The sequence below is a fragment of the Thermobia domestica genome, chromosome 2, assembly GCF_964235325.1.
Source record: "Thermobia domestica chromosome 2, izTheDome1.hap1.1, whole genome shotgun sequence".
In the NCBI taxonomy this organism is placed as follows: Eukaryota; Metazoa; Arthropoda; class Insecta; order Zygentoma; family Lepismatidae; genus Thermobia; species Thermobia domestica.
Window position 1 is genome coordinate 133721325 of NC_137455.1, and position 16810 is coordinate 133738134.

A 16810-nucleotide genomic window follows, 5' to 3' on the forward strand; every position below is an offset into this window, starting at 1 on the left:
AAATCAATATCTCAAAACAATAGCAGCACCATATACAGAAGATCGTGGAAAGATACATAGATTATTCATTATCGAGAAGAATCTTTCGGAAGAACAACTTGAAGAAATACTCCTTTACTATCACGAAGAAGAACGAGATCAAAGAGAAAGGACAGAACAATTCAAGTATTGGATTGGAAGAGTATAAACCTGTAATTATGAAACCAGAATTAAACAACTTAATCTTAAATATCCCTCTATGAGTATCTTACTTAATATTAATGATCCTAACTCTATCAACTTATTCAACAGAACTAAAGAACGTTATGATAAAGAAATAATATGGTATGGTTCTCATATGGATTCACCTTTAAACAAAATAGATCTAGTTAACAGGTTTATACAACATATAAGAGGAGACATATAAGATGTCAAGAACCGAGTAGTCCTAATATAAAAAAATGAAATCCTTTACGAATTATCTCATCGAAGTCAATACTGTATCATGTCTCTCGAAGTTGTTTGTTTAAATGAATATAGTGTTGTTCCTAGTTATGGTAAAAGACTCTGCTGGCTATGATTTCTATTCTTCTGAAACTGTAAGAATAAAACCTGAACATACTCATCTACTTAAAACTGGAGTTAAGATAGACATACCGAAAGGATACTTTGGGAAAATCTTTTCTAGATCAAGTTTGAGTTTAAAAAAAGATATAGATGTATGATCAGGTGTTATAGATAGTGGATATCACGGAGAAGTTATGGTGGTAATTAAGAAAAGAACATCAATAATATGGTCTATCTGTGAATTATTTGGAGTTAACGCAATGCTTAGATATTTTAACTTCCTTCCTTATGGTGAAAGTATTCTTCAAAGATTTCAGAGGATTGAAGTTAGTTTTAATAAAACATGAATCATTACAAATTGAAGTAGTTACAGAATTTGATAACGAAAGCGAAAGAGTTTCTGGAGGTTTCGGATCATCAGGTCCTCTCTAATTGAAATAGTGGCGATTTAGAAATAGAAGCTCGTTAGGTATCTTATCTTTAAATTCTAAAACAAAAGCTTTTGATAAACGTTGCCTCGTTGAAATTTCTCTCCAACATACTCTATCAGCATAATCTCTTATAAAATTCTCAGATAAAGTTTGAAACCATGATATATCTTCCCACTTAACGTTATTAGCAAACTCTCTAATAAAATATGATAAATTTTTGTTTGATATAATCCCCCAATCAACCTTATCAGCAAACTCTCATATAAAATCTTCTTATAAGTAATTACATTTCATAGTCAGCCAGTTAACTCTATCTGCAAACTCTCTTATGAAAGCTGATAAGTCATTGTACGTTAAGTCTTCCAAATTGATCTTATCCTTGTATTTACGTACGAAATCTTCTCTAACATTTTCACTAAGATGCATATAAGACCATTGCTCATCTGTTAGTGTATCTAATGTTTCATCTGACAAGTTCATAATATACTTCTCAATAGTATTTTATAAGGCGTTCCTTATTTTCCTTAATAGCTTTTTTTTAAAATAAATAATCTAACATAGCAATAGCAATGCAAAAATTAATCAAATCAGGATTAGCTATTTCATCATCATCATCTAAATTGTCATACTCATCTGGGTTATAATAAATATAATCTGTATCACACTCCACATTCATTAAAAGATCATCATCTTCATCACCTAAATAATAATACGCAATATTGAATACAAGTGTAAGAGATAATACTTGTTTAGGAAGTGGCATATTTGATTGCGATTTCTATAAAATAATTATAGTTAATTTCATTTTTAAAGATTTTCTGTATAATAAATAATAAATATGAATTGCGATTTAATACTTGATCAACTTAAACTTATTCACGAAGACCTTCAACTTCTAGCAGCACTAATAGAAAGACAAGTACTATTAAAACAAAAGGAAATGTTGCTAAAAGAAATAGAGTTAAAGGAAAAAGAGAATGCAGAACTAGAATCAAATTGGGATAGTGATAAAGAAAACGAATCTGTACAGGGTCATGATTAGGCAGATTCTTAAGTATATAGTTTAGAATGTAATTATCTATGGCTTTTAGGAATAACCTCATAGAAGCCGCTCTATAATAAAGAACACGATTACTATTAAGTTAATTGAAATCAGATCAAAATTTGCAAGAACAAAACAAAGATGATGAAGTCTTTACTTAAACATACTGTAGTAGAGTTAAGAAGTATATGTGAAGAGAAAGGGATAAGAGGTTATTCCTGATTAAGGTAGGCAGAACTTATTGATCGTATTAATAGGTTTGAAGATGAAGACAAACAAAATAGATTGAAGTTAGCCCAAATATTTACATTGAAGAACCAAAACCTAAAAGACTAGATAGAATGAAAGCTTTAAAGCTTTTTCCATTTGAAGAAGAAGTAATTGAAGGAACTAATCCAGAACTCATCCATATTAAAGTAGAAACAGAAGAAACAACATTAAAAAGACATTGCAGACCATTAAAGTCGATAACATAAGTGAATATAAAGACACAATAAAATTTTTAGATGTAAGTGGAGAGTTGCTGTTAACAAAATCAAAGAAGAGCTAAGTTCCATCTAGTTAAAGTTAATCTTGTTTTCATTTGTTATTATATCAAAGAAAAAGAAGTAGAGGAATTTAATTTTAAAATGTCAAATGAGAGAATATTAGAATCCACTGACTTAGATGAATACATATACTATGCTAAACAAAAATTTCGTAGAGAAATGGAAGAATTTCAAGATAGAGGAACAGGATGGATATTGCACCAAATTAAACATTTAGAAATCATTTTAAACAAATATGTACCATTAAGAGCTCCTTCCTGTATTGAACTGCCTAAACCAATTACAGATAAGAAAGCAGTAATTAATGTTCGAAATAAAGACAATAAATGTTTCTTATATGTTGTGCAAGTTACTTAAAACCTATAGATCATCAATCACACCCTCAAAGACCTTCCAACTATATACAACTTGTTAAAGAATTAGATCATAAGTATTGTGATGGGATTGAATTCCCTGTACAATTAAAACATATAGTAGAGTTCAAAAATAGAAGTAACATTTCAATTAACGTTTATACTTATAATAAAAAATATAATATATATCCACTTCAAATCAGTAAAAATAAGCAAGGAAGACATGTTAATATATTATATATAAAAGATGAAAAAAATAATCATTATTGCCAGATAAAATACTTATCAAGTTTAATAAGTAGTCAAGTAACAAAACATGAAGAGAAGTTGTACTTCTGCGATAGGTGTTTAACAAAACATTTTAGAAATGTAGAGCAGTTACAACATGAGCAATATTGTAAAGAATATGAGACTGTTAGAACAGAACTTCCGAACCCATATGACAATCAAATAGAATTTCAAAACTATTATCAATCTTTAAGAGTACCACTTGCAATATATATGCTGATTTTGAATGCTTATTATCTAAAATAGAAATAGAACATATTGTTCTAAAGCAGTAAAATACCAAACTCAAGTTCCAATGAGTTTTTGTTACTATATTAAGTACTCAAATAGAGATTATAAAAGCCCTATTAATTATATTGATCTAGATGCTGCGAAAGTATTTGTTGAAATGTTACAAAAAGAAGCAATAGAAATAAAGAGTATATACAATCACCTAGTTGACATGGATATTCTAACTGAAGAGGAAGAAGAAATATACATAGCAGCTCAGATGCTTGTCATATATGTGAGAGAAACTTAAGTGATTTACCACCAGCAAATGAAAAAGAAATAAATACATTCAAAAAGAATATACTATTCTACAAAGATAAAGATGATATGAGCAACAAACTAAGAGAATGGAAATTTGAGTTAAGAAAATGTTTGTATAAGATAAATAAAAATAAAGGAAAGGTAAGAGATCATGATATTCTAACTGGAAAGTTTAGAGGTGCAGCTCACAGCTCTTGTAATTTGAACAAATGAAATCCTAATTTTATTTCAGTATTTACTCACAACATAAGTGGTTATGACTCTCATCTGTTTGTTAAAGAGCTTGCTTATGACACGAAAGAGATAAAACTAATTGCAAATAATTAGGAAAAATATACAACATACTCCAAATGCGTGAAGCTTGATACAAAGAATCGGATCCACATACGATTTCTAGATACATTTAGGTTTATGTCAAAGAGTTTAGCAGAATTAGCGAATAACCTTAGAAAAGAACAATATAGAGAAACATCAAAATACTTTCCAAATGATCTATTAGATTTCGTAATTCAAAAAGGTGTATATAGCTATGATTATATTGACTCAATTGAAAGATTAAAAGAAATAACACTACCACCAAAAGAAATGTTCTTTAATACGCTTACCTAAACTCATATAAGTGATCAAGAGTACGAACATGCGGCAAAGGTTTGGAAATTATGCGATATTAAAAACCATGCAGAATATACCGAACTTCATAACAAAACGGATGTGGTAATATTAGCAGATGTGTTTGAAAACTTTAGAGATATATGTATAAAATCTTATGGTTTACATCCAGCTTGGTATTTCATTGCTCCTGGCTTATCGTGGGATTCAATGTTAAAGATGACAAAATCAATCTAGAAATGTTGATGGCTTATTATAAGCTATTAATGATAGAGAAAGGTATAAGAGGTGGAATCTCACAATGTAGTAAAATATAAAAGCAAACAAGAAATACCTGGGTATATGGCAACCTATAACCAGAATGAATGTTCAAAGTATCAATCATATTTATACGGTTGGGCTATGAGTCAAAAATGCCTTATAAGAACTTTAAATTGGTTAAACCTTACATAGATATAATGAATTTTCCAGATGATTCTGAGGTAGGTTATATATTAGATGTTGATTTAGAATATCCAAAGTATCTACATAATGAACACTCAGATCTGCCATCAGCTCCAGAAAACATGTGCCCATTAGGATCAAAACAATCAAAATTATTAACCAGACTTTATAACAAATAAAGATATGTTATTCACTATAAAAATTTAAAACTATATAGGCCACTTGGAATGAGATTAAAGAAAGTGTACAGAGTATTAGCGTTCAAACAATCAGATTGGTTAAAGAAATACATAGATTTGAATACTGATATGAGAACGAAAGCTAAGAATGATTTCGAGAAGGACTTTTACAAATTAATGTGGAAAATATTAGAAAGTGACCATGTGTTACCTTACAAGGTGCTCCGAAGAAGGTAGAAAAATTAATATGGAATTAATTAATATGTAAAAATTAATATGGAAAAATTAATATGTAAACCAAACTTTGATTACAGAACAATATTTAATGAAGATTTGTGTGCGACTCATATGAAGAAAGAGAAATTAAAATTAAATAAACCGATGTATGCTGGAATGAGTTTATTAGAATTATCAAAACTATTAATGTACGATTTCCATTACAACACTATGAAACCTAAATATGGAATCAATATAGATTTATGTTACATGGATACTGATAGTTTTATATATGAGTTAGAAACAGATTACTTCTACAAAGACTCAAAAGAAATGGTTGATCTATTTGATAATAAATATGGAATACCACTAATAAATATAAAAGTATTAGGCAAATTGAAAGATGAAAACAATGGTAAAATAATGGCCGAATTTATTGGATTACGATCTAAGATTTATGTCTTTAGAACAGAAAATAAAGAAACGAAAAAAGCAAAAGGAATAACTAAATGTATAGTAGCGAAAGATTTAAAGTTTGATGGTTATAAGAAAATCCTTTTCGATAATATAAAAACATATAAAGGTATAAACCTTATTCGTAGTCATAAGCATGATATATATATACTATAGCTGTTAATAAGTTAGCGTCAGATCCGAGTAATGATGAAAGATATATACTACAGGATGGTGTAAATACTTTAGCTTGGAAACATTATAAGATAGAAGAGAAGTAGATATAACTTATAGATATAAGTTAGTTATAGTTCTTAGATATAAGGTTTTATGGATATCATAAAACCTATGCTCTTGCGCTATGTAACAGTATAATTATTTCATCTAGTGTTATACATAAAAAGCTTTAAAAGGGGGAAATGGCGCTCAACCTACAATAACACACTATTCACATATGACTAAAGTCTGGAAGTACGACCGTCAGATTTCTCGGAGAAGAGAAAGGAATGAGTTTACGACTCTCGGGGAAACAAAAAGGAAATTATTTAGAATTTACATACAACAAATACATAGTTTCATATTGTAAAGTAGAATAATTGTAATTGAAAACTGGGCAGTTTCAATAAAATAGTTGTAAAATATTATACACAAAAAGATATTGTAATTGCATGTGGTTTGGACCCCATATTAAGGTATAGATTCTCGTCTCACATAGCCTCGGTGCTCAAAAGGACGCAAAATTGAAATCTAATCAAATCTTTGCTGCTTTTTAGTTGTATTTTAATGAATGCTTTCCATTTCTTGACAGTAGCATATCTCTTTTTGTACTCCCAAAAATCCTCGCAAGGAATATCGGTACTGAGAACTATTTGGAGTTTTACTTTTATTAGTTCACAGTAGTTTCTGTTCCTGACATCAGTATCTCATCGAAACTACGATAGAATCAAAACAATATTGACAGACAAACATACTAACACCAAATTACTCTTTAATATAAAATTGGGTGCCAATTGGATATGAGATTAAAACATAACTCTTGCATTTCTTTCTGAGGGTGCCAGTTAGATATGAGATGAAAACGTAACTCTTGCATTTCTTTCTGAATATTAAGTTGCATCAGTGGTAACAGTATGAGAAATCAACTCTATATATGGCAGGACTATAACTTTTTCATTTGTTTAAAAAATAGAAGAAATCTTTCTTTTTTGTAAAATGAAAACGTGTAACGTAAACCATGTTAAAAAAACGTAAAACTTGTGGCTAAAATATAAGATTTGACAACTCTATCTAGAAGACGTGCTTAGTAAGTATTGCTATCCTATATTTTGTACAAGCGTCCATAATAGTTTGCAGTGAATAATTAATTAAAAAAGTTGTAGTCGTAAAACAAGACCACACGATTGGTTTTATAAAAATCCTTTAAGCAAAAATGAATCGTAGGGATATCTAATATGTGAAATGTATTAATGTCTTATAGTTTTGAATAAAACATAATGTCTTATAATTATAGTATTCTTTTGTAGGAATATCATTCTCACCTGGATACACGTACTACTCCGGCTTCGGCTACTACAAGTTTCATTGCATACCAACAACTTGGGTCAAGGCAAAGACAATATGTGAGAGTGAAGGAGCGCATTTGGTTGTAATTAACTCAGCTGCTGAGGCAGAAGCACTCGCAAAGAACTACTGCCACCTGGCGAGTTACTTCCATGTAGGTTTCTACGATGAAAATGGGCAAGGAAATTACGTCACTATGGGAGGTATGATCTTGTGACTAATTGCGTTAAAAGGCTACAGGTATGATTAAATTGTGTACACATTACATAATTATTGCGAGGGAGTAGGTACTGTTGAAATCTTGTTAGATCAAGGAAAAATAATATTCACTAACAGGTAACATTTTAAAACGCATGTTGACAGCCATCGTGGTTATGTAGAAAGCATGTGCGCCTTTGGTGCGGAAGACCTGGGTTCGATTCCTGGCGTGAACTCATGTGCTTCGTATTCCAAGTTAAATTATAGGTCACTTGTCATAGCCATTTGATTTGATACGCTAAATTTAAATCAAAACAATCAAAATGCGTGTTTTATTTTATCTAACCAGTGAAGGATTACTACGAGTGGTACAGCCCCAACTTGATTAGGTTGGCAAATTCTTGAATACAATCGTCGTGATTGGGAGTAGCTAATTTTAAAAATTCAATCTGATAATTTAGAAAACATAAATAAATAAATAAATAAATAAATAAATAAATATGAATTTCAGTATTATGTTGCTTTAAACATATGATTTGTTAATGGTTAATTTATATTGAATTTCCGAAGAGAAACATAAAAAATTAATAACCGTGTCTATAGCGACAACTCCCAGTCACGACCTCTCTTCAGTTTTATTAGAAAGAGAAAACAGAAAAGTGAAGAAGAAGAAACAGGTAGGAAAAAAGAAGGAAAAGAGAAAGAGGAAAAGAAGAAAGAAGAAACGAGAGCTTTAGAATTACTGGACAAATGAAGGAAATGTGATAAAAAAAAACATGGATAGTTATTGAAAAGCTGATTCATACCCGATTTTTATTATTTGAGAATCAATTCTGAATTGATACTGAAGAGACAAGAGAGACTCATACTACCCTGCCCTGGATCCACGCAACTGCACAAGTGGGAGTTGGCCTGACCCAGCCCACGTGATAAGAAGTTTTAATTTAATCGTTTGTCTGTTATTTTCAAATGTTGAATAACCTTTATCCAGTACCTGAATTTCCATAGTAGAGATCGAACACACATTTGAATTAGCCAAGGAAAAAATCAAAGGGATTTACACATTTTCCACGAATAGGAGTTTTTTAAATTCTTGAAAAGATTGCTATTTCAACTCATTCTGTTGTTTTGGCTTTCCTCTCAGTGTTTAATTACAATTACCTAACTTTCATGACCTCGACCATGAACCAATACAAATATACTATAATGCACACACATGTTGTAAACACCATCGTCGTATATCAAGATTAAAGGCTACGACTTAAAGCTAAAGGTACGCACAAATACATATAGCACAATGTATTGATAGGTAAATCAGTTTAAAAAAAACTATTTATAATATCTAACTTCAGTTGATTAACATTTATTACATCTATTGAGAAATTAAACATAAAATGATAAGAACATGCAAATAAGTATACATATAAATGTATCATTACACATGGAATCTTGGATTACATCAATATAGATTTGATACTAACCGAAGGATGAAAAAAGAGAAGCACAAAAAATAATTTAAATTTTGATAAAATAAAACGTAAATTGCAAAATTTAGTTACATTCTATTACATCTCATAAGAAAGGAAAGAAACAAAGTTATGACGATGGTTAAAAGAGTCTATATCTCATATGAAAGAAAAAAAACATAAAAAGATTTTAAACGAATCCTTTCTCGAACTTTCAGATGAAATTTTATGTCACGTGTTCATAAGGAACCCTTTTGGTGTCAATGTACTTAATTTCACTTTATTTAGATATGTACACATGAAATAATATTGATTGATTGTGAGTAACACATATTCAGTTCGTAGCCTTACTTGTTTATACATTTTTTTAATTTCCATGATTAAGAAACAAACTTTTGTAACTAATTACACAGTGACCACGTCACTCATTTTGTCATTCCATTCCCTATCTCGTCCATTTACTAGCCTTTTAAATCACTATCACCTTGTATCACATTAGATGCAATCATTTATAGTTATATAGTACAATGTAAAAAACGAGAATTTTCTAGGTTCAAAGAGATTTCACTATCATATCAAGACCACGATTACTAAGGGGGAAAACTGTTCAGGTTCGAAGATTGGTATATGATGAATGAAACTGAAGTGTAGCTGTACAAGAAGGTTTGAGGTTTATAGACTTGAGGGTAAATTTAATAATAAATTAGGGTTATGATGACCTGCCTTAATTCCGTGCCACATGCATTTAGTATAACAACAGGAGATGTTAATATTTACACATATTAGTTAACCACAAAAAATCTAACATAAGGCGATATACTTTAAATTCACATTTTCTATTCGTCAAATTTTCCGAAACTATGACAACCAACGACCGTACGTGGTAGTTGCCAGAATCCTTAACACATAATTATCTACGTAGATCAACCTTAAACATTTTACTTGAATATCACATTTATATTCAACGCGTGTTTATAATTTAACACACTTAAATTCAATCATCATTTAATCCTTCAAATCACTGACCCGGAATAATAAAATTCTAAGATTGCAACACTTCACCCAAGAAAAATCCGACTATATAAAAACTAATTAACCGTGCATAATGTTAAAAAAATGTATATTCTCAAACAATTTCATAAGGAGGACATTTAAAGTGCACGGCAGGCACGTAAACGCAGAAATTATATATACAAAAGTGGAAATAACGAATAGTACAACGGAGAATTTCAAACGGATAATGATAAAAAAGACGAACACGAAAGCTGGATTATATACCGGACTATCGTTCGGCATTGCGCTGGAAATATATTTCAAATTCCTCAATATTTCAAATAATTGAATACCTAAATGAATTATGTCTTGCAATATCTTAGTCGGAAATTCAAATTCAAATGATGTATTTTAAATGGTAAAAAATTCTTGAAGTTAAAACTTGGGGGTAAGGTTGAAAAATAAAAAAAGTTCTTAGAGAAGAGAAAAGAGAAGGATAGCTGGATAAGAGAAAACAGCGGCGCACAAAAGAAAATAAGCTATTGCGGTGAGACTACAAAGGTAAGTGGTCGAATTTTATATGACAATTGTCAATTTCAGAGCCAAATATATCTTCATATGCCGAAACAGATGGCCTACTATATGTATGGTCTCTAATAAATATATCTCCAAACTCACAAGCTAGTCCGTGACCAGAGCAGGATTTTTACAAACACAGGGGCTTTATGAAAATCATACTTTGCGCTGTGTCCGACCTACATATTGGAGACTCCGGCCCTACCGGAAGTTCAGTGTGGTCTCTTAATTTAGGATTTCTAAATAAAGAAGTATCCGATCCCTGAGAAACTAAGGGAAGTTCTCAGTAAAGTATGGAAAACTGGAATGAACTCAATAAAATAGAGAAAACTCTAACTGGGATTTGCCAAAATGAAAAAAAAAAAATAAATAAAATAAAATATGTACTAGCAAGTTTTCTGCCAAATCTTACTAATAGCTCCGAACTCCGCTGGGCGCCAACCTTGAGGTGTCATTTACTTTCAATCACTACATCATTTAAAAACTAAGTAAAAAGAAAATAATAGCGGGGAAGGATTAACACCTTGGTACGGAAATAATGAGATATTACGGTAATTAATTTACTATGTCATTAACTCATATCCTTTTCGTCACCTCTGCTAACAGTGATGGACTAGGCTTAGTAAGAAATTAGTAGAAAAAAATTCAGTCACAAAGTACTATTACAAGTATAAGGCTGAACGCGTATATTTAACCTATACCAAACCAATACTCAATTATCCCTACATACATTTCAACATATTTGCACTTCATGGCTCCATATTATCTATGTATGTAATGAAAATTTAATACCATTGACTGTACTCCTAACGAAATGCGATTACATTTTGGAAACAACAATGAGGTCGTTCACAGAACGTAACGAAGAGAGAAAATTTGAAAGCGCTATCTGACGACAGAATAGTGTTATTTGGCAAACTTCGGTTTAAGAAGAAACGTAACATTCTTTTTTATTAATTATTTAATTACTAGACTATATAACGCATTGCGCTTTTCAGAGCGGTTAGTTGGTAATGTAATTCGTCTATTTATCTATTTCTATGGACCAGAACTGCTATATATGACTCAATAATCACGAAAAACTAGTGATTTTTTTAAAATTTACTAGATTCTTACGTCTCGAGGAACAAAACACTAGCCTCGAGTATTTCCTCACCGAACGCTAGATGGCGTTGTAATATGAGAATATACTTTGCACTCCCAAACACGCTTTGTACTATAATGAAAACTAACAATGCGTTGTACACCATGAGATAACGGTACGAAATTACTATGAATTTGCATTATGGATCAATGTACTTATTACAGCGGATCAAAAAAGATGAATAATACATTGTCCTTAAATATATTAATTATACATGCACACACATCACTGCTACTATCAACATACTAAATTACGCATATCACTATACATATTAATCCATATTATCACACAAATTAATTATACGTATACAAATCACTAATTTCACCACATCGAGAATCGGCTCTGCGAACTGAAAGGGAACGGAATAATCAGAGGTAAGTGGCCCCTCTATCAAACTATTCCATTTTTTAATTTGAAGATTATTTCAATGCCCCAAGAGGGACATATTGAAACTATTAAAGAAAACCAGATTCCTTTCCGGAAGGGAAAAGAACCTTTATGAAATTACTTAATCCATTTTTGTTGGAAGCTGCGGTAAATTTAGTAATGAACAAAATCATATATCGCCAAGTAAAAAAATCACACAAACTACACCAAGACTATATACATGGACAGACGTATCGTAACCTAATTAGCTTTGGAGGGAATAAAAGGGATATTCTAACTGTTTTAGATCACTGTATCTTAATTTTAATGAATTACAACACCTAAAAATCAATGCACTATTAATCACTTTACTCCTGTCCTGGGATGTGGATACTGTCCAACAAAGCGATCGTGGCTAGAAATTCCATATTTGTATTTTAGTTTTACTGCTTCTTTTAAAATGAAGTTTCAATAGTTTAAGACACCCGATAGCTTCTCGAGTTTTTTTTTTTTTTTTTTTTTAATTTAACTATTATAAGCATCGTTACCTGAATTCTACTGCTTTCCCAGTCGAAAATCCAATTTTTTTAGGAGCGGAACTAACGTAGTCTAACTCCAAGCATGTTCAAAGCAGAACAAGATGAAGGCGCGCCATAATACTAAGGCGGAAACATAGTTCCCAATCAGAGCAGAAGGATTTTGGCAGCGGAAAATACAAAGCGAATGAGAAATAGTTTAAGCCAACGGCGTAGCATAAGGGAACGCCGGTATGCCGGGCATCCTCTGTTAATAAGAAAAAGTACGTATTTCATTATATATAAATTGTTTACTTGTAATTATCGCAAGTATTTCCACTACAATCTTCTGAATGCCTTTTCTCGCATTACTTTGACAAGCGGAACTTACGCATGCGCGTCACTCAGATGCACATTTTCTGTCTTTCCTCCTGTCGTATGCTATGTTCCTTGGGCTTCCAGGCCTACTGCAAGCATCAGGATTTTCGTCTGCTTTCTGTCGAATGCGCATGCTCAGCTACCTCCTTTCTCACTCCCCCTCCCCCATGCAACTCTACATTTGCTTTAGATCAGCGTTTCCCAACCTTTTTCAACTTGCGGCACACTACGGGTGTTACTTGGATTCTCGCGGCACACTTATAGATATTATTATATCTAAATATAAAACTCAGTGGTATTTTTTCTGTGATTATTGATCTCCTCACAGAGAAGAAAGCTCTTTCTCTGGTTTTTTTTTTTTTTTTTTTTTTTTTTTGAACTTGGTAAATCATTATGCTTATTTTTCATTCTAATTTAAAAATAGCAAACAATCACAATGAAATATTGGACTCTGGTTTCTAAAAATACGCTTTCTTTTTAAAAACTGTATCCAACCTTTTACTAAGAAGGAAGATCACAAAATAACGAACAAACAAACAAATCTCTCTTACTTTTAAAACATAAATGTAGGTAATTTGTCGAAAGGATTGAATGATATTTTAAATTTTTAAGTTACGAAATAGTCTGCAACAATAAAGAAGCAATAATGGTCATAACAATTATAACAAATACTTTTTTCAACATTAGAAATGTACAGAACAGTAACCCTGTATGAAACTTAAAATTGTAGATTCATAGTAGAGGTTCATAGTAACATGAAATACTGTACAAATATACAGTTTTCCCTACGTTTTGCAATTTTATTGCTATAAAATTAATAATTTTGTTTCGATTCCTCGCGGCACACCAGCTGCCCATTCACGGCACACCAGTGTGCCGCGGCACACCGGTTGGGAAACGCTGCTTTAGATGTAAGCCGGTATATTCTCAAGTATTTCCAACTCTATCTATTTTGAACTATGGTATAGTTTCTGTACAGAACGTACGAACGCTAACGTCAAGGAAATACAACAAAACAGAAATGGCTAGTTCAATGACTTTTTGAAGCATGTCGGTTATGTAAATAATAATATAAAGATAGTTATGCTTTAATCGTAATTAAATGTATCGTAATTAAAGACAAACTATTAAATTTCATCATAAATAAATAGTATGTCCAGTGGCGTAGCCAGAAATTCTTTTAGGGAGCTCACATACACAGGCATAAATATAAAGCATTCTGTAGAATCACGGTCACCGATCTGGTAGGCCAAGAGAGCCAGCACTCCCCGCTCCTAGCAAAGATTGAATGCGCCGTTCAGTCTCTGAATATCTGACAACGAAATGGACACACAGAAACAGACCCCCTGAGTTGTTTCAAGCGTTTTCTATTTTCATCTTCAAATGATATACGTATACACTCAGGTCATACTCACGAACGGGCGTCTGAGTTTCTAGAGGAGACATATCTTTTTTAAAAAATAATAATAATAAAGAGCGAGATTGAAGTATGGTATACGGAGAAAGAAGCTGCTCACGAGAAAAAAATAAAGGGAACTATACTGAAAACAATGTTCATACTACAGTGGGGCGGAATTTTCTCGTCACAATGGTAGTGGTAAGAAGGAGCTGAGACAATTAAATATTGGCTTCTAACGTAATCCACGCATATGCTTCTGTATGCTTCACTCTTTCCCCCCATTTTTTTATAATCCTATATTTACCCTCTTAATAGCTATGCATTGCTGACTTCAGCAGTATTGTTTCACACAAGTGACTAACTTTGGCATCTCCATATCGAAATCCCACGCCACGCTACTGGTAAAAGCTGGATGAAACTGGATTTTGGAAGGATATTTCCATCTCAAAGGGACACGGGGAGGTCTAAATTATTCTAACAAATATCAGATTGGTGGACAATATCAGAAAATTCTGTCCAATTACTGACCTATGTTTTTATATCGCATTAAGATGTATAATTCCAGTAATCATCCATTTGAGTTGCCCATATACAAAAATCCACTATGAGATACTATATAAATAAAGAAATTATTTCCCGAAATATGATTTTTCCTAGGGTATTCTGAAATTCGTGCGTTAATTTTGGTTTAGATAAAGAAAAAACGGATTTAAGACATAAACCAAAAATTATGTGTAAATTTTCAATACACGGTATGTTCGGAAAGTATTGGTCCTAAAAAAATTATAATAACTAAACTGTGATGGCACATTACATTAAATTATCTCTATGTTTCAAATTACTTCTTACTTTCTCATTGTTTCCTTTAGTCTAAAGTCACGCTCGTCGGTCGTAAAACTCAAAAATGAAGTAATCTATAAAAATTTGTATGGCGATTGTAAATATTACACTATATGTGTTGTAATTATATTATACCCAGTGATGAAAATGTTCCGATTCATAAAAACATACTCCACTTATTCCTACGTCGTTGTTTAGTTGTGATGTGAGGTGGAAAATTTTCTTCTATATTTTTCCGGAAAATGTTCGTTCTAAACAAATTGTTAACAAGTGAAAGATCGTTTAAAGAATCTGAAAATTTTCATGGCTCAAACAATTTTCAGTACTATCTAGGAACCATTGAAGCAATTTTTCATAAATCGAAATATTTTCTGTCTTCTATGGAAAAATAAAAAGACTTTTTATCAGTCGAAAAACTTTCATTTTGAAGCAAAAAGTGAAACCCTTTTTTGTGAATCGGAAAGTTTTATTGCTCTTTAGAAAGGAATTTTCATGGATCGGAAAATTTTCATTGCGATGTAGAAACAAGTGGAAAAACTTTCATACGCCGGAAAGTTTTGGATATTATGTATAGTGATCTTAGGTTGAAATTTTTCCACTATATTTAACTGCACATCGAGATATAAAATTCGATTCCTGTAGAAAAAAATTAGACAGCAGCAAATTGTAATTTTCCAATTAGCTTTCGGGAACCAGAAAATTTTCTAATATTTCAAGTTGGGAAGTAAAAATTTAGACAGTCTTTCTTTCTTTCTTTCTTTCTCTCTCTCTCTCTCTCTCTCTCTCTCTCTCTCTCTCTCTCTCTCTCTCTCTCTGTGTGTGTGTGTGTGTGTGTGTGTGTGTGTGTGTGTGTGTGTGTGTATGTATGTATGTATATATATGTGAAGTGCAGGGAACATACATCCAGTTTGTAAATACACATATCCCATTCCAATATTTAAAATTTAACAAGAAATCGAAAACGAACCATTGTGAATTTATCAATTATTTGAAAAACAGAAAATTCCACTCTTTCTTCACATATAGGTCTGCCTATGTAATGAAATAACTACATAAATGTTCCATATGAAGATTACTTTTATACCAGAAAATAAGAAGAAATGCTTTGATTTTATTGTGTTTAACACTCGTAAATCATAATTTCAATATTGGAATTTTGTATAATCAACATCTTAGAGCAGACATTTGTATTGTAAAACTACCATTATGTATGAAAATGTATTGGAAATAATGACGATTCGATAGAACAAGTACATACATATATAAAAAAGAAATATTTTTTTATTTTGAAAATTAAAATGAAATTACTTGTTGCTTTTAGAACGCAGCGCTAATAGTGCAGTTTTTACGTTCCTTTTATTATTTTATTGGAAGAACACCTACACAAATCAGCTTGTGTATTAGTTACGAGAAACAACCAGAGTTTATTCTATACTCGGTGGAGTGTTGTTTGCCACGGCTTGATTTTGGTATTCTTTGCCACGATTTTGCCACAATCTTTCAATTGCGATCTTATTAGATCTGATTATCATGAATATACACCACAGTTGGAGTGAAAGGAAGTGTTGCCAAGCACATTTGTTTTTGATTCCCTAGGATAACTGGTAAGTGTTCTCGCCTTTGGAACGAGAGTGGTCTCATTAGACTCGCTGCTGAAAGAGAACATTAAGCCCCAAACAAAAATAAATTTGAATTTTTTTGAGTTTTACGTCCCACGAGTATGCCGGTAATGCTA

General features: G+C 31.6%; 1 protein-coding gene across 1 annotated transcript in view; it reads left to right on the forward strand.

Moving 5' to 3' along the window:
* Positions 1 to 16810, forward strand: part of LOC145679181 (uncharacterized) — a 75192-nt gene that overhangs the window by 3208 nt on the left and 55174 nt on the right. The window contains exon 2 of the mRNA XM_081749772.1: positions 7164 to 7403. Within this exon, the coding sequence (XP_081605898.1) occupies positions 7164 to 7403 (240 nt within the window). The remainder of the gene's footprint in view (positions 1 to 7163; positions 7404 to 16810) is intronic.